The 20,944-nt window shown below is 35.4% G+C and overlaps 1 protein-coding gene across 6 annotated transcripts in view; it reads right to left on the bottom strand.

The window, feature by feature from the left end:
• ZC3H13 (zinc finger CCCH-type containing 13) overlaps window positions 1-20,762 on the bottom strand; it is a 94,224-nt gene extending 73,462 nt beyond the window's left edge. For 5 of the 6 annotated variants that reach the window (XM_072783063.1, XM_072783062.1, XM_072783061.1 and 2 more), the window contains exons 1-5: window positions 20,348-20,722; window positions 14,201-14,326; window positions 13,786-13,895; window positions 11,079-11,190; window positions 567-675 (exon numbers count right to left, since the gene is read on the bottom strand). In XM_072783063.1, coding sequence (XP_072639164.1) covers window positions 567-675; window positions 11,079-11,190; window positions 13,786-13,895; window positions 14,201-14,317 — 448 coding nt within the window. In that variant the 5' untranslated portion in view covers window positions 14,318-14,326; window positions 20,348-20,722. Of the gene's footprint in view, window positions 1-566; window positions 676-11,078; window positions 11,191-13,785; window positions 13,896-14,200; window positions 14,327-20,347 lie in introns of all 6 variants that reach the window. The other variant, XM_072783059.1, reaches the window with a different exon arrangement.
• Window positions 20,763-20,944: the final 182 nt, after the last annotated feature.

The raw sequence follows: 20,944 nt of genomic DNA on the forward strand, positions 1-20,944 counted from the left end.
AGGTCATAGAAGTGAAGAAGAGAGAATATTCATGGTGTGGAAAAAAAAAAAAAACTAATTTGTTAAGATGATGCAAAGATGATTTTGTTATTTTTCATCAACAAATCCCTGGTCTCAGTTATCTGAAATGGATTTCTTCTGAAAGAAAAAAGTCTACAATTTCTTGGAAATAACTTTCCCAGATCCTTAAGATTTAAAAAACTCACTTTAATATTTTATGTAAGACAAACAAAATTTAGATTTAATTTTTTTCACCTTGGTATTGAGGAACTAAAAAAATTTAGAAAAGTAATATAATTTCAAAGGACTATGATGGTGCCCAATAAAGTTCTAGGGGGGGAAAGGATGGGCAAGTTGAAAAATGCAGTGTGAACAGCATTCTCTGCTTTTGTTCCACTACCATATGCCATTTTCTGTATCCTAACTCAGTAAGGTAGAAACAAGGCAATAAGATGATTCTGAAACAACCAGGAGATCACAGTTGAGAAATGTTTTGAATCCCCCTAAAATCTACAATGCAAATAATCAATAAACTGACTATATAAACAAAGATTTTTGAAACTCACCATCTCTATTAGTTTCCCATTCTACATTTTCTTCTTCACTTTCTGGCGTTCTCTCCTTAGTGATTTTTATGTCTTCCTTTTCCCTATGTCTCCCTCTTGAAGATTCTTTCTAAAAAGCATATACAAACATACAGATTACTATATTTTTAAAAATTATGGGATGGTTACTGAAATACAGAATATTTCTGGCTTTGTCTTTGTTTCATTAAAGAAGCTGTGTTGCAGATAATCACTTACTAAGTAGAAGTGACAAACTCCAGGATAGCACCACAATGAGAAAACTATCTACTAAAGTACAGCAATCTGGTAGAAGTAAGGAGTAACTAAGAGTTTAAAATATACAATGCAAATATTTAATAAGCACTGGATAGCCATGGAAAAATGGTAAGGTCAAAAGAAAAAAAGAGAAAGGGAAGAAGGGAGAAAAGAGGGAGGGGAGGGAGGGAGGATCTTATTTATATATAAGACAAAAGGAAAAAAAGGAACAATCTATTTTTATTCATAAAATATATTCTAAAGATTATCAATCTATAGATATAGATTATCAATCTACATCCCATGTAACTTTTTTTTTAGGCTCCATATCCAGTGTGGAGCCCAATGTGGGGCTTGAACTCACAATCCAGAGATCAAGACCTGAGCTGACATCAACTACAAATACCCACCATTTGCTTCGACGTGGATGGAACTGGAGGGTATTATGCTGAGTGAAATAAGTTAATCAGAGAAGGACAAACATTATATGGTCTCATTCATTTGGGGGATATAAAAAATAGTGAAAGGGAATAAAGGGGGAAGGAGAAAAAAATGAGTGGGAAATATCAGAAAGGAAGACAGAACATGAGAGACTCCTAACTCTGGGAAACAAACAAGGGGTGGTGGAAAGGGAGGTGGGCGGGGGGTGGGGGTGACTGGGTGATGGGCACTGAGGGGGGCACCTGATGGGATGAGCACTGGGTGTTATGCTATATGTTGGCAAATTCAACTCCAATAAAAAAAAATAAATAAATAAAAATAAAAAAAAGAGTCTCACTTAACTAACGGAGCCACCCAGGTGTCCCCCAGGCAAGTTTTGAGTGTTCTGTGGATTAAACTCACTATAAATATACATTAGTACAAGTTGTATCAAAAATTCTTTATAGGAAGTTATCCCCAAATTACTGAAAAATATATTGTTTTCTACTTCAGGTATCATGTAATATCCAAATACTAATTTAGTTAAAAAGGGTTTCAGAGCCATAAAGACTATAATTAGCTTCATGTCAATTAAAATCAGGTTTTGCTGTCAAATAAGTTTATGCTGAACTTAGGAAAAATGTTTGGTTTTAAATATTTCTTACATTTTAGGAATACAATAAATGATTGTGGACTTCTACTTTAAATTATTTTCATTTTATATTATATTCACATTTATTCCTTTAACATTATATGTATGGATAGATAGTATTCATTATGAATTCTTAGAAAGGAGGCATTACCAAGAATTTGGTTTAAAAAGAAATATTGAAGGTAAGAGTTGAAGACCAATATTACAATAACTGGATTAGTAACTAGAATAATAAAATATTACAGGTCTTTGTAAATAATATAATCCAATAACTTCCTGCCCTATGTAGAAAAAAATTTTTAAATATTACATATTTATGAAAGTCCTATTAGAAGAACTTAAGAAAAAAAATTTACTCCCTATATCTCCACTGATAGTTCTTCACTGTTGCATCCCCTTGTCCCCATTTTCAGACAGCTCTAATTATTAAAACTGATCTAATTTTATACTGATCACAATTCTCTTATACCTCTCCAGGATTCCTTCTGATTGGAATCAGTTCTGAAGTATAGATCGTGTAAAAATACTACTACTTTCATGAGACAGCCCTTTAAAATATTTAAACACTGTTACCAAAGCTCTTCAATATTTTCTTATATGAGGCCAAAGAAATAGTTCACATTGATCATATATTAACATTTCAGGATTCTCACACTCTTCCTCACTCAGTCATCTTCCCTGAACATATTAATTTGACAATGTACTTCAATAAAATGTAATAACTAAAATTAATCTGTTCTTATCAGAGCAGTATACAGCACATGGCTTCTACTTCTGGTATAGAACTGAAATTATGATTTATTAACGAGTCTAACTTGTTTTGGAGAATAAGTTTTGGGTGGAGCTTAAGTAAGATACTATAAGTTTGTAAACTGTAAATTTAAACTACAATCTCACATAAAATAAGGCAAACTTCAGGGCTGGGTGATTTAGTAACATGCTGAAATCATTAGAGATCAAACTTTCTGGTGGTTCTCCCTTCTCACAGCTCTGCTATTCTTACTGTTGACTTCACATTAAGGCATATTTCTTTTACCATAATAAGAAGCAATCTACATTCTCCCAGTGTGCCTCTCCCTCAATCATGAAGTAAGAATTCTTTCCTTCAGTTTGAGTAGGCCAACTTCAGTCACATGACCACATCTCAATCAATAACTAATACTAAGGTAATCCACAGGTGAAATGACTTAGGCCTGGTTCCTGAATCAGCAAGGAGACTGGGGTTATTTTGACTGCATTAGACTAAACAGGCCCCAACAGTGAACTGGGGTCAATTCCCCGAAAACACAATGCAGCTACAAAATGAAAAAGTGATAGAGTGGATTTTGTGGAGTTCAAAGCCATTTACTCTACACTCTTAATACACTTCACCTCTTCAAAGTACAAGGCCACACTGTTGACAACTTCAAAGGCCATAACAAAACAGACTGGCTAACCTAGTAAACATTTTCCCTATTCACCTTTACTATTCACATTTCAGACCCTCCTTCTAAGGTCATCCTGCTATCTTCCTGATGCATATCTTTTTAGACACTCTTTATTTAGTGAAGGTCTCCTAGTACTCAACACTCTCAATTTTATTTGAAAATGTCTGTATTATATCCTCATTCTTGAAAAATAGTTTTATTGGGTATACAACTATGGGTTGACAGATTTAGCACTTTGGAAATACTATCCCGCTGTCTTTTGGCTTCCATTGTTATTGATGTCATTCTGTTGCTCCTTTGTAGGATGATTTGCCTTTTTCCTTGGGGTATTTTAATATTTTCTCTAACTCTGGTATTTTGCAATTGCATAATAACATTCTATTTGATATGTATTGTGCTTTTTGTATCTGTAGCTCTGTCTTGTCAATTACAGAAAATTCACAGCACTACTTCTTTCAGTATTGACTCTCCTACATTCTATTTTTTCATGGAGTTCCAACTAAAGGTACATTAAACTTTCTAAGTATTTCCCCCACATTTTTGAATCTCTTCAACATTTTCTATAACTCTGTCTTTATGTGCTGTATTCTGGTTAAGTTCTTCAGGTCCATCTTCTAATTCAACAATTCTCTCTCCACAGATGGACCAAAGGCTTTGTCTCTATTTACAGCTCTAATACGAGTAAAGTCTCAAGGTCACCACTAGCTTTCACATTTGCTACTTAATCCTTGGTTTCGATTCCCCGTTCGTATTTCTTTGTTTTTGCTGCTGTTTTGCATTTTTGAGAAAGTAGCAATGCATTTAAAATGTGTTTGTTGTCACTTTTCCAGGACCCAGTATTACTGTAGTGGGAGACCCTAAAAGTTTATAGTCCACAATTATGCTGAAAGGGAAAGTTAAGACTAACAATTCTTAACGAGACTAACAATTCTTTAGCAATCACATCAAACTTTGCCTACTGTTTAAAGTATAGCCAACTATTTTCCCTTGGATTTATCCACAACCATTGGTCAGAAGAAGCCACTCTAGGCCATACTACTATAAATGACATTTTGTTCCTAAAATGAAGTCTGTTTATCCCTAACACAAGTTTGTTCTTTGTTAATGACAGGGAACAGTATTATTACGTATTACATGAGACAAAGATGGGAAGGGAAAAAAAATCCACTTCAACTACCATTTCTATTTATCCCATATAATCTTATATATTTCCTTACATCTTTCCAAAATTACTTAGAGAAATTTACTCTGAGACTAACAAAAATTATCACAGAACATTTAATCAAAGATTAACTCAATTATATACCAACAAAGTTCTCCCCTTGTACTAATATTTACTTTAAAATAACTATGTAAATACGTCCATTACTAGCCTAAAGCTATTATCATAGTACTAATTATTATATTAAAGAATATGATTATTATATTAAAGAATATCAAGTTTTAAACATTCAATGTTTTATACAAAGGATTTTTTTTTCATGTCTTATTTTTAAAGAATAATGATTCCAGGGGTGTCTGGATGGCTCAGTTGGGTAATTGTCCAATTCTTAATTTCGGCTCAAGTCATGATCTCAGGGGTCATGGGATCAAGCCCTGAGTGGGGGTTCTGTGCTCTTCATGGAGTCGTTTGTGCCTCTCCCACTGTTCCTCTCTGCTGCTCCCTCTCTTTATCTCTAAAATAAATAAATTCTTAAAAAAAAAATTCCAACCCTACTGCTCTAAAAATATACTTCGTTTCACAAAACACTAACATCATTAGTGAACTCTTAATTTCAAAAAATTTCCTAAAAATAAGACCTAAGTACATGCCGTCTACAAGAAACAACTTTAAATATGAAGATAATATAGAGTTAAAGGAAAGAGATGGAGAGAGATATACTATGTTAACATTAAAAGAGAGGAGGAATAGCTACATTAATTTCAGACAGAGCAGACTTCAAAGCAAGTGAAGTTATTACCAGGGACATAAAGGGGCTTAACATAATGATAAAGGGGTCAATTCTCTAAGAAGACATAACAATCCTTAATATATATATGCCTAACAGCATAGTGTCAAAACACGGAAGGTAAAAACCAATATAAAACTGTAAGAAGAAATGATCCACAATTATAGTTAGGAGATTTTAACACCTCTCTGTCAAAAATGGACATATCTATCAGGCAGAAAAATAGTAAGAACATAGTTGAACTCAAAAGCACCATCGATCTACTGGATACAACTGACATCTATAGACTACTTCATTCCACAACAGCAGAATACACATTTTTCTCACGCTCACATGGGAAATTTACTAAAACAGACCATATTCTCAACCATAAAACACACTTCTAAATGAATGGAAATCATACAATGTCTGCTTTCAGACTACGATGTAATTAAATTAGAAATCAATACAATAAGATAGCTGGAAAATACCTAAATATGTGGAGATTAAACAACACACTTCTAATTAACACATGGGTCAAAGAAAAAAATTTCAAGAGCAATTTAAAAATATTTCAAACTAAAAGTGAGAGGCATTTGGGTAGGGCAGTTGGTTGAAGTGTCTGACTCCTGATTTTGGCTTGCATTGTAATCAGGGCCTTGGGATCAAGCCCCATGTGGGGCTCTACACTCAGCAGAGTCTGTTTTATTCTCTCTCCCGCTCTGCCCCTCCCCCTACTCACACATACACTCTCTAAATAAATAAAATCTTTTAAAAAATGAAAATGAAATACAACTTACTAAAATTTATAGAATGCCGTGAAAATAGTGTTTAGAGAATAAAGTACAGCACTTCTAAAGAAGATCTAAAATCCATAATCTAGGGACGCCTGGGTAGCTTAGTGGTTGAATGTCTACCTTCAGCTCAGTGTGTGATCCCGGGGTCCTGGGGTCAAGTCCTGCATCAGGGTCCCTGCAGGGAGCTTGCTTCTCCCTCTGCCTATGTCTCTGCCTCTGTCTCTCATGAATATATAAATTTTTTTAAAAAATTAAAAAAATATATCCATAATCTAAGATTCTACTTCAGAAAAACTAGAAAAAGAGCAAATTAAATCTAAAGTAAGCAGAAGAAAAGAAGTAATAAAAATTAGAGTGGAAATCAATGAAATCAATCAACTGAAAACAGGAAATCAATAGAAGAAAAAAAATCATTAAACTTAAAGCCAGTCTTTAAAAAGATCAATAAAATTGATAAGCTTCTAGTCAGGCTAAGAAAAAAAAGAAAAGACATAAGTTAGTAGTATCAGAAACAAAAAAGGAGACATTGCTACAAATCCCAGAGATTAAAAGGATAATAAATCAATACTATGAACAATCCTATGACAAATTTGATAACCTAGAGGAAATTGTCTAATTCTACAAAAAAGACAATCTGCCAAAACTCATAGACAATCTGAATAAGCCTGTACTTACTAAAGAAACTGAATCAGGGATCCCTGGGTGGCGCAGCGGTTTAGCGCCTGCCTTTGGCCCAGGGCGCGATCCTGGAGACCTGGGATCGAATCCCACATCGGGCTCCCGGTGCATGGAGCCTGCTTCTCCCTCTGCCTGTGTCTCTGCCTCTCTCTCTCTCTGTGACTATCATACATAAATAAATAAAAATTAAAAAAAAAAAAAGCTAAAGAAACTGAATCGGTAAATAACCTTTCAAAACAGAAAGCACCAGTTCCAGATGGATTCACATCTATCGATTCTGTGAATTCTATCAAACATTTAAGAAAGAAATTACAGCAATTCCCCACTTTTTCAGAAAATAGAAGCAAAGAGACTATTTCCTGACTAAGAAGTCAGCTAATACCTAAGTACCTAGTATAAAAACCAATATTTCTTGTAATTAGAAATATTTCTCAAGAACATGGATGTAAAAATCCTGTGGTTTTCTCCTCTTTCTAAACTTTCACCATCCCATCTTTCATCCCACCTATCCTTCCAACACTCAATGCAAATGTCATTTCCCTCTGTGAAATGTTCTCTGTTCCCCAGTTATTCCTTCCACTGTGTTCTGTGTATCTCTCTGTCATACTACCATACTCTACAGAATTACAATTTATCTACTTATGAATTTGTATGCCCACAAGATCACGTGTTATCAACCTCACAACTCAGATGCACTAGAGTTGATGTTTGTATCTTAACCTGTCTTAGCTATCTTATGTTATCTAACCTATAGTTGCCCCTACCTAAACTAAATCTGACTTTCCCATAGAAGTTCATCACGTAAAGATCAACAGACACATGTGTTGCAGTAGGAATGTACCATAGAAATGATCAGTATTTGTTATCCTGTCAGACAGATCACTCAAAATAATTAACACCCTGGTATCCTAGCTTATTAACAGTTTTGTCTAGTTTTGGATCAGGAATTTCCTAAAACCTGATCACTCTTGTCACTATAACACTTAGGCAGGCATGACACTCAGCATCTCTGAGGGCTTTCTCACCTAGGGAAAGTAAGAATCAAGCTTTTTCTTTTCTTTTTTTTTTTTTTTAAGATTTTATTTATTGATTCATAAGAGACACACACACACACACACACACACACAGAGGGGCAGAGACACAGGCAGAGAGAGAAGCAGGCTCCATGCAGGGAAGGCAGAGAGAGAAGCAGGCTCCATGCAGGAAGCCTGATGTGGGACTTGATCCCAGGTCCCCAGGATCACGCCCTGGGCCGAAGGCAGGCCCTAAACCACTGAGCCACCCGGAGATCTCCAAGCTTTTATTTCTTAACGAAAGGCCAACTCTGCTGTCTACTAAGCTGAATATGCTAAACATATAAACCTTTATGATCAGCAATATACTTAGATTTAGATATCTGTTAACAACCTAAATCTCCAACGCTGATGTTTATCTATTAAGAGCCTAACACTAATTTATATTAGAGAGGAAAGGCCAAGAGCTGTTCTAATCCCTGTACATACCAGTTATTTATTTATTTATTTTTTTATTTATGATAGTTACAGAGAGAGAGAGAGGCAAAGACAGGCAGAGGGAGAAGCAGACTCCGTGCACCAGGAGCCCGATGTGGGATTCGATCCCGGGTCTCCAGGACCGCGCCCTGGGCCAAAGGCAGGCGCCAAACTGCTGCACCACCCAGGGATCCCACATACCAGTTATTAAAGAGTCATCGTGGATTAGCCAGCAACTCATGTTACTTGTTTGACATATATTTTTTTCATAGCAACACACTGATAGAGCTACTGCCTCCACTTACAGGTAAGGAAACTGACAACAGAGTTAAAAAACAATTCCTAAAATAATGTCTTCAGAATATGAATTCCAGATGTTTGCCTTTTAAACTAGTCCATTTAGTGGTGTGCTAGAGTCAGTTCACACTGACTCACAAGAACCAACTGTTAAATCTTTAGGAACTGTGCAAGCCGGTGTTAAACATAGCTATGATTAAAAATCAAATCATATAAGCTAACAATTACACAAATAATAAAAAACAAAGGTAACTGTTATTCAAAATTCACTTCCTAAATATTTTAGTACATTTTAGTCTTGCAGTTAATTACACTATATGTGAGTGCATATACATATTTATGTGTATGTGTGAAAAATACTATATAATGGTGTGAAAATGAGTATCTCTTTCCAAATCTGTATTCAGTGATATCACTAAGCCAGCTTGAAACTGACCATGATAGTAGTATTTACGCTAAAGAAATTGGCAAATCCCATAAAGCAAAGCTTTTTTCCCTGAATGGTTGTTAAACATTACCAGCAACTCATGGAGTTCATTCCATATTCTGAGCAATCAGTTACTTCAAAATGCAATACCTGTGCCCAGCCCCTACCCAGGAATTCTAATTCAGTAGATCAGGGGTAGAGTATCAACATGTATTTCACAAAACACTATCTCTCCTCCAAAAGAATTCTGATACATACACACCTCTAGCTGAGAACTACTATCTAAGATTTCTAAAGCAGTATTATGTATCTATCATCAGACATTAGAAAGCTACATACTGAAAAGTACATTACTTTAGGTTCCTGAAGATAAATCTCTACAAGCTATAATGTAAAATGGTAATGCAGCTGTTTTATTGAGGATCAGCAACAATCATAGGAAAGCTTCTATACAGCTTAAATGATCAGAAAGTTTCTCTTTAAACAATTCAATAATTTTAATGAAACGGTTATAATATGAGACAACTGAGATATCCATATGAAAAAGTATAAGGCTGGACCATAAATGTAAGCTAACTCAAAATGGATCAAAGCTAAAGCTAAAGCTCCAAGATTCTTTGAAAAAAAAAAAAAGGGGGGGGGGCATGAATCTTTGTGACCCTGAATTAGGCAATGGTTTCTTAGATAAGACACCTAAAGCACAAACAACAAAAACAGATAAACTATTTCATCAAACTAAAAATATCTGTGCTGTAAAGGACATCATCAAGAACATAAAAAGATAATCCCACAGGACAGAAGAAAAATTTTGCAAATCATAAATAAGGAATCTGTATCTAAAATATATAGAAAGTTCTTACAAATCAACAATAAAAAGACAACCCAAATTTAAAAAGGGGCAAAGATTTGAAAAAGACATGTCTCTAGAGAAGATACACAGATGGCCAATAAGCACATCTTATTGTTCAATATTACTGATGTTCAGTATCATTAGCCATCAGGGAAATGCAAAAACTACAATGCGATTACCACTTCACACTCATTAAGATGATTCTAATCAAAGAGTTTGTAATAGCAAACACTGACGAAGAGAGAATTGGAAATCTTATTGCTGGCAGGAATGTAATATAGTGCAGTTGCTTTGGAAAACAATCTAGCAGTTTCTCAAAAAATTAAACACAGAATTAGTATATCACTCAGCCAATTCTACTCCTAGATATAAACCCCAAAGAAATGAAAACATGTCACTCAAAAAACTATTCAGGATGTTCACAGCAGCATGATTCATAAGAGTTAAATCTGGAACAGCCCAAATGTTCATTAATTAATGAATCGATAAATAAAATGTGATGTATTAATGGAATATTATTTAGCAAAAACAAGGAACAGAATATTGATATATCCTATAATTTTTCATAAACCTTGAAAACACTATGGCATGTGAAAGACAAATCAAAAACAAAATCACATACTACATGACTCCACTTATATGAAATATTCAGAACAGACAAATCTATAGTGACATAGTGGTCTTCTAGGGATGGTGGTCAGTTTCTTGAAAAAAAAAAAAAGCTCAGGATCAGATTTCCACATATGAAACACTGACGTTTTCTTTTATTCAATAAGCTATATCATAAATTAAGATTTCTCTTTTGGCGTCACTGTCAGGAAACCCACCATTAAACTTTGTGGTCACATGTGCCTTCCTTCACCTAAATTCTCTGGTTCAGTTTTTGTCAACACCATGCCTTGCTTTCATTGTTTTAATTTCTAAGTGTCCTACTATAATCCACTTTAACCTTTCTTGGAAACAAGCAGGATATGATGGCTGGCTGAATTCTGAAGATTTAAGAATACTTTTAGATAGTTATGATGCCCATCAAGATCCAGAAATCCTATGAAGTTGAACTTAAGCTCCACTAACCAATTCCCTCCATCTTAATTACCACCAAGAACTGATTCAGAGAATTAGGAGTTTTCCCAGAGGACTTTTTTCCCCCCTAAATTACACTATCCATATAAACATTATAATGTGGTATTATTCACATCTACCATATATTTAGCACACAACATAATATTATGGAACATATATAGTAAGTCATTACTGAAATTTAACTTTGTTTTGGGAAATTCATTCCTACCCTAACAGGTGAGGATGACTCCTCTGTATTTCGTTTCTGGGACTCAGTGTCCACATCTTGGCGCTTGTTCTTCATTCTTTCTCTAAGATCCCCTGTAGGTCTTTCTGGTGACCTTTGAACCAAAAAACAAAAACAAAACAAAAAACAAAACAAAACAACAAAAATCTATATTTATATAACATTTATAAGAATGTATTTACAGAAATACCTGATGAATCTCAATAAAATTTTTCTGTCCATGGCTCCTAATGTTCAGAAAAACAATTAATTTGCTTCAGCTTAAATATTAATATATAAAAATATGAGCATCACTTACAAGTGTTCTCCCCATAACAATCAGAAATGTATACAATAAAATTCCATGGGGTGGCAGGTACTGGTGATATGAATAAGAAACTATATGTGAACCAAGAAAAAGGAATTTGTAATTAACAGCTTCATTTGTTTTTCTAAAAATCACATAAATGTACTACTTATATTTGAAAGTAAAAAGTAGGAAGATAAAGTTTTAAACCACGATGTTGCAAAATTAATAAGGGGCAACAGTATTATCATGCATACATATATGTGGCTGGATGCAACATCAACAACTGAAAATTATCCATCTTAATAATCACAGGACATATAGGAGTTTTATGTTATTCTTATAACTTTTTAAATTTGAAATTATTTCAGAATAGAAAATAGTTAAAGGATTCAAAACAAGGTTTAGGCAGTGGATTTCTTTTTAATCAAGGAAAATCATACATAGTTATGTTCAACCCTGGTAAGCCTTCATAATTCATACTGAAAATGTGACAAATGGCTCCCAATTATTTTTACACTATTGTTAAGTGAGAAAACAAAGCAGATATGGAAAACACACTGCCTTTAAAGAATATTCCTAGAGGAGCTTTTTTAAAAAGGGCAATAGAAGTTAAAAAATGGTAGGTCCCCCACTGGCGACCAAAAAACACTGTGTGAGTATTTTTTAAAGATAGAAACAATCACATAAACATTTAGATCTATTTCAAGTAATAGTTATCAATCAAATCAATTCTTGTATCAATCAATACAAGTCACATAATGAAGATATAATTTCAGTTAACTCACTTTAAAGGATCTCATTAACATTTGTATGTACATTTTATAGGAATATATAAATGTTTAAACAGTTAAATCTGATCTTGAAAGTGTATCTTCTTATTAAAAACCAGTACTTAAATACTTTAAATTATAATTATGATATACAAGTTAATCTTATGTGCCCTGGTTTCCTTTATGTAATAAAACAACTTATTAAGAACTTGTTTCTATCCTAAGCAGCGCCTAACAGAGCTCTTCATACAATGAATGCTTAATAAATAATCTTGTGACTAATCATTTCTGAATTACACTGCTTTTCTTTCCATCTCTGAATCACATTATGAACCGTATTTTCTTCCCTATAAAAAAAAGGAAAAAAAGACAAATCCAAAGGGGGTTATCGAATGGAAAAACATGCACAAAATAACATAAAAAATCCTTTATTCTAAGTCTGGCAATGACACTATGTTTTCCCATCTTAGACAAATTCTCTGACCATTTTCCTCAAAATTACCTCTTGCATAAAAATTCTGTGTCAGTTAACAACAAACTTCAGAGATGAATTAGGCATGTATTAAAAGTGTGGTAATAATATGAACAAAATATTAAAATTGTTGAAACACTATCTAGGTTATATTTGTACAGATAATTAAACATATGTCAGTAAGAATTGGTTTTCCCACATTAACAGAAGGCAAGGATGACAATCTAAATACAATAAAACTGAGTATTCACAGCATCACAAGTAAACTAAAATGTACGTTTAATTGAACAAGAAGTCAGTTAAGGGTTTGAGTTTTAAATTCCATTAAGTTTCAAAATTTATACACACACACACACTCACCCATTTAAAAAAAAATCTACAAATGCTACTGTTCAGTTTTTATACTATTGGTATAACCAAAGCCATCAGCACATCCAATTATAGGAACTGGTTAACTATTTGTTTACCAATCAACTTTAAACTGTTTTTTGTGACAACCTTTACATATATTACATACTTAAATACCATAACACAATCATCATGAACTGAACTGAAAGAAAAATAAAAAGTCTTTATTAGGAGATTTTCATTTAGCTTTGCCTTTATTAAAGGCAAAAAGATGTCTTAAATAGGAAGTAGTACCTTTATCCATGTGTAAGCAAGTTTATATTTTCATTTACATTAGTACATTATGATAAGGGATTTGGCAAATGCATTTTAATATACAGAGCTTGCAGCAGAATGTCGTATGTCATTTAGATTTGAATTTAAAACATCTTAAAAAGCTAAAACTATATCCTTGTTAAATTTTAAGGGTTAAAAACCGTCTTTCCTCAGTAAAAACAATCTATGATGTTCTGCAATCTTAAACCATTTTAGTATGTAACTAGGAGTAGGGGGGAAGTAAGTCATACATATATTATTTAAAAAATCTATTGGCAAAAACAGTAAATATTGAGCAAATAGTTTTAAAGCATACATTTTATTAATCTTGAAATTAACAACTAAAAAGATCTTACTGATCTTTGACTATTGATAAGACCACCACCAAAAGAGAAAATCTGATCAAATATATGCTTGTATTTCAGATTTTTATACTAGATAAATTACAAAATAATCTTCTAATAGTATATGAACAATTCAAAGTTCTTAATTTACCTTCTATAATTGCTGCTATAACCTTTACCACGGGGTGAAGGGCCATGTACGAATCTACAAGTGTTTCCATAGAGGCAGTTGCCAGTCTTCAACCAGTTACGGCACTGTGTCTAAGAGACAGATATTACTATGTAAATTTCATATTTATTTCTAGAAAAAAGATGCCAGTGGGACAAAATTAAAACAAATGCTACCAAAATTCCAGCTACCCTGAGATACATTATTCCCCAAACAATAAAAACATCAGGAAAAGAAAAACATAACAATTCTTTTCACTCCTCCTTTATGAAACTCAGTTTTAAAAATTTACTGAACATTCCTACAATACAATAACCTGTTCACTTTTACGATACAAATCAGTATTCAAGAACAGGATTACAAGATAACCCCTGTGACTGTTCTAGTGACAACTCACCTCTGCTGTACTGCCAGTGCTGGGTCCAAGCCTCTCAAATACACTGGGTCTTCGGGATGTGCTATCAGATATGGTCTTGGTATTTTCCACTGTGACCTTCCTTCTAATTTTTGACATTTTGTACTACTTTAACCAAAAAAGAGAGAGGCAAAACTGTAAAATTCTTCAGTTTTAAATTAACTGCCCATAACTTATATGTAGATAAAGCTATAGATAACACTGTAAAAAATTATGGGGAATTTTTCTCAGGAGAAAAAAGGCATAGGAGAGGTCACAGGTAAACAGAAGGTATCTTCGAACCCACACATTAGTGAACTTATAACAAGTTTGAAATCTGTTGCCTAGAATCCTAACTCTTCTGCAGAGTGAAGGAATAAGATTCTATTCACAGTTTTCAAAGCACATTCAGCCTCAGAAAACAAACTATAAAAATGTTTAGTTTCTAAGTTACTTATAAAACTTACAAAATTTAGTTAACTATCTTTTAAGGAAAAGTTGTGCTATCATCCTCCATAAGGTAGTTAATTGGAAAAGAAAGCCATGTCAAAGAGAATGGGAAAATAAAATCAGGCAAGAATTTTATTGATAGATATTATGCTTTATAACAGTTTGTGACATTAGGTATATTCTAAAAATCAGCTTAGTAGAAAAGTGCAAACTATTTAAATTTTTTTTCATCTTAACAGAGCTTAAAAAAGAACAGTCTAATCAAGGATATTTATTCATTTTCCAATAATATAAAGAAAATTCAATGTTGATAAAATGACTTTCTTTCAAAATAGGACTATACAGCCTATAATAGGCTATAGAACTAGAGCTCAAGATGTTTCTATAATTTATGCTACACTTACATAAAAGTCAAAGATCCTAAAAGTGACGAACAGGCTATCTTACCATTATTAGAAACAAGAAAGACAAACTGTAAAAATATTTTACAAAAGTAAATAAAACATTTAAAACTAAAACCGTAACACAATATATCCAAGTATATAATCAGGTGATTCAACTGGAAATGAAAACAACAGGTAACAGTAATAGGATATATGCTAGAAAAAAAAAAAAAACATTAAATTCTAGATCTAGAACAAATTAGTACATAACTGCGGGAACTGAGCAGGAATTGCCTAACTAAAGAAAAAAAAAAAAACGACAACAACACTACACCATATCACATTTCACATAATCCAATTAGTTGAAATCTTATCAATAGTCAAAAGTTACTAGAATGAATGATAGCTAAAGAAGTAAAAGTTCCATTTGATATAGAACTGGTCTCCATAAAGTTCACAAATTCAAAAAGCTCTTTAATGTAGTTTCAAAGTAAAGATATACCACTTGAAAGGAAATTAAGTCTTGATAGTACCAAATCAAAAGTTTAATAATATTATAAACGACATTTGGTTTAATTAGATACTTCTTTTAAGGTCACATTTTTAAAAGAATCCTAAGAGTAAGGACAACATTTTATAAATAAACAAAGATAATGAACCAAGAGGAAAAAAGGAAATGATATAATATGGTAGTTTTAAACTGGGAAAAAATGTGTATTCTTATTTTTTAATATAAAATACCACAATTTTAGCAACTAATTTTTAGTGATTCAAAGAAGTTGAAAGAGAACTTACAAATTTTTAAAAATTAGTGTGAAAATTAGTCATTAATATGTCACATTAATGAGTAAGAATTTGTTGCAACATAAAACCACATATTTATCAACTGTTCTCCAAATAAGGAACTACACAGCCAACTCTACACACAGCAGTTACTATTGTGAGTTAGTATTATTAGTATTATTATTGATTTCATTCTCAGCCCAAAAGTGAATTTACAGACTAAAATGTGGTAAAATTTCATATGCCCATTTGTTTGACAGAACTGAAGAATTCTTTATAGGAAATCCAAAATAAATGGAACTGGGAAAAGATCTTCTAGAAAATGTAGAGCTTTAATTAACTGAGAAAACCACTTTTTTACAATTTATATCTGAGTCAATAAAAAGTGACTATATCACAAAAAACTGATAGTTTAGAACAAAAACAAATGTTCAAAGTTTCATTATGTTGCTATATATATTAATATACTGATGTACACTATAATCATCATTCATAATTCAATTTTTTAAACATTTATTAATAAACTTAAAATTGAATGAGTTCTAAAAATTCCTTATTAGCTATTATTAGTTATTTAGAATGTGGAAAACAGGCACACCATCTCCCCATGCTGCCTCAAGAAGACTGACCTTAACTAACCTTACATATTTCTCTCCACTATCAATGGAAATCGTTCTGCTCCCCAGCATGCCACCACTCCCAACACACTCTCCTCAAAAAAGTTAGTGGTAGTGCTTTCCATAATTACAACAGCTATTATACCTGAAACACTGGTCATCTAGCATCTCCTTTCTTGTTTTCTGAGGGCTCCAGATATTAACTGTTTCTCATTCTGCTCTATAACCTGTGGCTTGGATCAGTACTCCACTGCTTCCCAGGCCTATCCCTGAAAACCATGGCATGGCTTCTCTCCAATCCTGGATCACTAACATAAACTTTCAAGATTTCCAAAGGTCTGGACTGCTATGTCAAAGACAAACAAGTGAGAACTGATGATGGAATCTTATACCCCTCCTTGTATGTATCACTGCCACAAAAAAAAGTATCTTCCCACAGAGACAAAGTTGCTTGTAACAGTGACAGCAAGAACTACTCAAGATTCACCTACACAGTTATTATCACTGGAATTTTACTTTTAGCTACTGTTGAGTCTTCCAATTTAAGGAAAAACAGCAAAGAAGTAAAAGTCATATTCTCAGCATCCAATAGTGTCAGACAGACTTCCTCCTAAAATTGCACTGACTTCAAGTACCAAGTCTATATTAGAGAGGTCGTAGACAGGAAAAAAAATCTGTGGCAAAAGGGAAAAAGTAGGACTTAAAATCTTCTAATTGAAAGGGAAGAGGAATTCTTCTGATCACCTATCTAGGAACTCTATCAGTAGTCAACAATAAGTTTTAGAAATATTATTACTGAAATACTAATGATTGACCTATATAAAATGCTTTATGCTTATAAAGAATACAAAAAATTATTTTAAACCTATTTGTCTAAATATATACAATCTACAATATATCAGGAAAGCATTTACTTTTATTTATTTATTTTATTTACTTAATTTAAAAGTATGTTACCAATGAACTTAATTAGAATTTTCAATCTAAAAATTTGGGTCCTCAAAGGCAAATAAATACCACAATCGAATAAAATATAGATTCAAATGAGGAGGGAAAAACCTTTTCCAATTAATACCTGAACAGACTTCAATAAGCAAATGCTTCAAAGTATGTGAGAAAAGTTAGGAACAATAAAATAAAAATGTAAGTATTAAAGTCTTCCCTCTCTTAGAGACTTTAAATCTTTTCCCCCCAGTTTTGTTTTCAAATTAATCTTTGATTTCAAATTGTCAACATACTTTCACCCACATCATTATGTCTTTACCAAATACCATCATTATTATCAAAGCCCAAGTATCACAGGTGAAAGTCTATGGAGTTACTGTCCTATTTTCCCTTCTACTTGTAGAGTAAATAGATATCAAGGTTTTAATGATATCTTTTCAACTGAGAAAAGAAAAACAGGGGGCATAAGAGTTTAAATTTTTAAAAATACAACAAAAGGAGGTCATGAGACCCCCAGATTTTTATCACAATGTACTAAAAGCTACACACTATAAATATATATGGCTAACAGGAAACATACAGAAGCCTCTTTTTAAATGATCAATTATTCCTGAAACCTAATTACTAAAATCTTCCTAATAAAACATATCAACTCTAATATTCTCATTTTAATCCATAACCACATCTTTTTGAGGCCTCATCTTCCCCTAGCACAAATGAAAGCATAAATCGTTTTAATCTGGATAAGCTGCGGCATAATATTAGGAAAACTGTCAAATCATTATAAACAATTAAAACTACATAAATGCGCTGTAAAGTAGAATAAATTCTTATCCATTGAAGTTCTAAAGGTAAAAGGTTTGTATTAAAAAATAAAGCCTCTTCCTATTTATGCTTCATATTTTTGAAAGAAAAAAATTAAGCTTATTTGATGCATAGTCTGGGAGAATTTTTTAAAAAATAACTTTCTACAACAGTCTTCCAGGTTACTTACATACAGACAGACTAAAACAATTCCAAATTGAATTCCAAACAGAATTAACAGAACTAAATGGACTATACCACTATGCGCAAGGCAATACCATGAATGACTGCACATAGAACGATAGAAAAAATAATTTGTTAGAAAGACTATGCACAGAAAATAGCCAATGCCAGCAGCCACTATAAAGTGAAATAAACAGAACTGTAACCTACACACTACCCGAAAAGAATAAAGATGCTTTAAATAGCAACATCAGTTAACTTTTAATTGTTACTAAGTATCTACTAAAAGAGCTCCAACGCTACATGAAATGGACAAGGGTTGGAGGAGGCAGCAGCGAAGACTAAAAAGCCGCACTGAAAACCAAGTCTTCCAATAAATGTAAATTACACAATTTTGCTCTTTGCTCTATATATAACTGCCAATGCATACTGTAATAAAAACTAACACTGACAACTTAATAAAACTAACAACTTGCAGAGAACTGAAAATAGCATCCTCTTGATGGATTTTAGTATTAGCTTACCGATATGTACATTGATCTGCATATCTTAAATATGCAATCAACATTCATTTTTGAATCAGCAAGTATTAGCAAGCCAGTAAGAGGCGTGCATTTGATAAAACTGGATCTCACCAGGTCCACACAGGAAAAGTCTAAGTAAGCTTCATGGTGCAACTATTTTTTTACCGACACAAATTGCTACATACTTGCATCAACGCTCTAAGTCTCTTGTTTAAACTGTCACCTTACAACCTAAATTATTTTTATTAAGGAGGTGGAAATTATTTGAAAACCTACAGATCTGCCCACAAAACTCTTGTGGGGGAAAAAAGAAGTACTGTCGTTTTGGGCACTAAAGCCAGTAATTCTAAATATCACAAAACTAGGGCCCCTGGGTGGCTCAGCGGTTTAGCGCCGCCTTCAGCCCAGGGCGTGATCCTGGAGACCTGGGATCGAGTCCCATGTCGGGCTCCCTGCATAGAGCCTGCTTCTCCCTCTGCCTGTGCCTCTGCCTCTCTCTCTCTCCTTTCTGTGTATTCTCATGAATAAATAAATAAAATCTTTAAAAAAAAAGATTATCACAAAACTAGACTCCGCTCACTGGCACCATACACACGTGGCACGGCTCGTAACTGCGTGGACATTCAGATGAGACGGCAGCAGGGTCTGCAAAAGCTGAGGTGTGAAGATACTTTCCAGACTTTTAGTTCTTCCCGAAACCCGAAGACCTGAAGAGCTAGTACTGTGGGCCTACCATTTTCAGAGCGGTTCGGATGCTCTAAGAACTTCACGACATAACCGAAAACAGTGTGTTAGGGCGCAAGATCCTACCGGTGTCACTCAAGGGATATCAACTTCGGATCTACCCCACCCCCCACCCCCGCAGCCCACGTTAGGTTGTTTGAACCCAGGGAGGAAGAGACGATGCTCAACAGCTGACCCCCTCTCCTTTCACGCCACCTTCCTCCGCTTCCCACAAGGGGGTTGCCAAAAGCAACCATGCTAGCCCTCCTCGACCTCCGGGACCCGAGTCGATCCGATCAACCAGCACTGCCGGGGAAATAAGCAAAAAGACCAAATGCAACCGACAGCAAGGGGCCAATTTCTCCTAATAGGCCTGGGAGGCGTGAAGAGGGAGCCTCTGCAGCTAAGACCATGCTCCTGCCCACCGACCCCACCCACCAGCACCCAACCCCTTGCAGCGCAAACAAACGCGAATAGGGCGCAAAGCCCGCAAATGGAAGGGACCCCCCCCCCCAACACACACACACAGTCTTTGTCTGCATCCACCGTCGGAATGACAGCGACAGCGAGAAACGAGGCCTGAACCCAGGCAGCTACTGCTGAGTTGCGGGGGGATGCTCCAGGAGGGCTCAACATCCCGGCGTGACCCGAGGGCGCTGGAGGGAGGGGGGCAGGGGGAGGACACCCCGGGCCTCCCCCCCCCCGATACCCACACCAAGTCCCCGACTTCAAGCTTACCTCCTCCTCCCCGGACTCCCGTCGCAAGCTCAATCCCGAGGCGCTCCCGCCGCCACCGCTCCGAGGAGCGGGGGAGGCGACTCTGTGTCCCCGCGCCGGGCCCCGGGGAGACGACGACCAGGAGAAGGAGGTGCGCGCGCGGCTCCCGGGAACCGGCCCTTCGCTGGCGAGGGGCCCCCGGGGCGGCTGGGAAGCAGAACCCGCCCGCCGCCTCGCCAGGGTCGGGCGAGCCTGAGCCGGAGGACGAGAGAGGACGAGGAGCCGCTGCGGAGGGTCCGAAAAGGCAACGAAAACACGACCAGGCCGCCGGGAGGACCCACTCGAAAGGCCGCCGGAAGTCAAGTGTTTGCCCTGATTCCCCAGCGGACCGCTTCCGGCCGCCAGATTAGTCGTCAGCGCGCAGGCCCCGCCCCCTCGGAGGACACGCCCCCCGTGCGTAACGTCAGCTCGTGCGGCGGCGCCGGGGGGGCGGGGCGCGGTGGGAATCCTCGAGTCTGGGCTTCGCCGCGGAGCCTGCGGACGGGCGGAGGGAGGGGAGGCCAGAGCCGGGAAGAGCCAAAACTTCCACGAGAAAGTGAAGCGGGGAGCAAGCGTTTC

The sequence above is a fragment of the Canis lupus genome, chromosome 17, assembly GCF_048164855.1.
Source record: "Canis lupus baileyi chromosome 17, mCanLup2.hap1, whole genome shotgun sequence".
Classification (NCBI taxonomy): domain Eukaryota; kingdom Metazoa; phylum Chordata; class Mammalia; order Carnivora; family Canidae; genus Canis; species Canis lupus.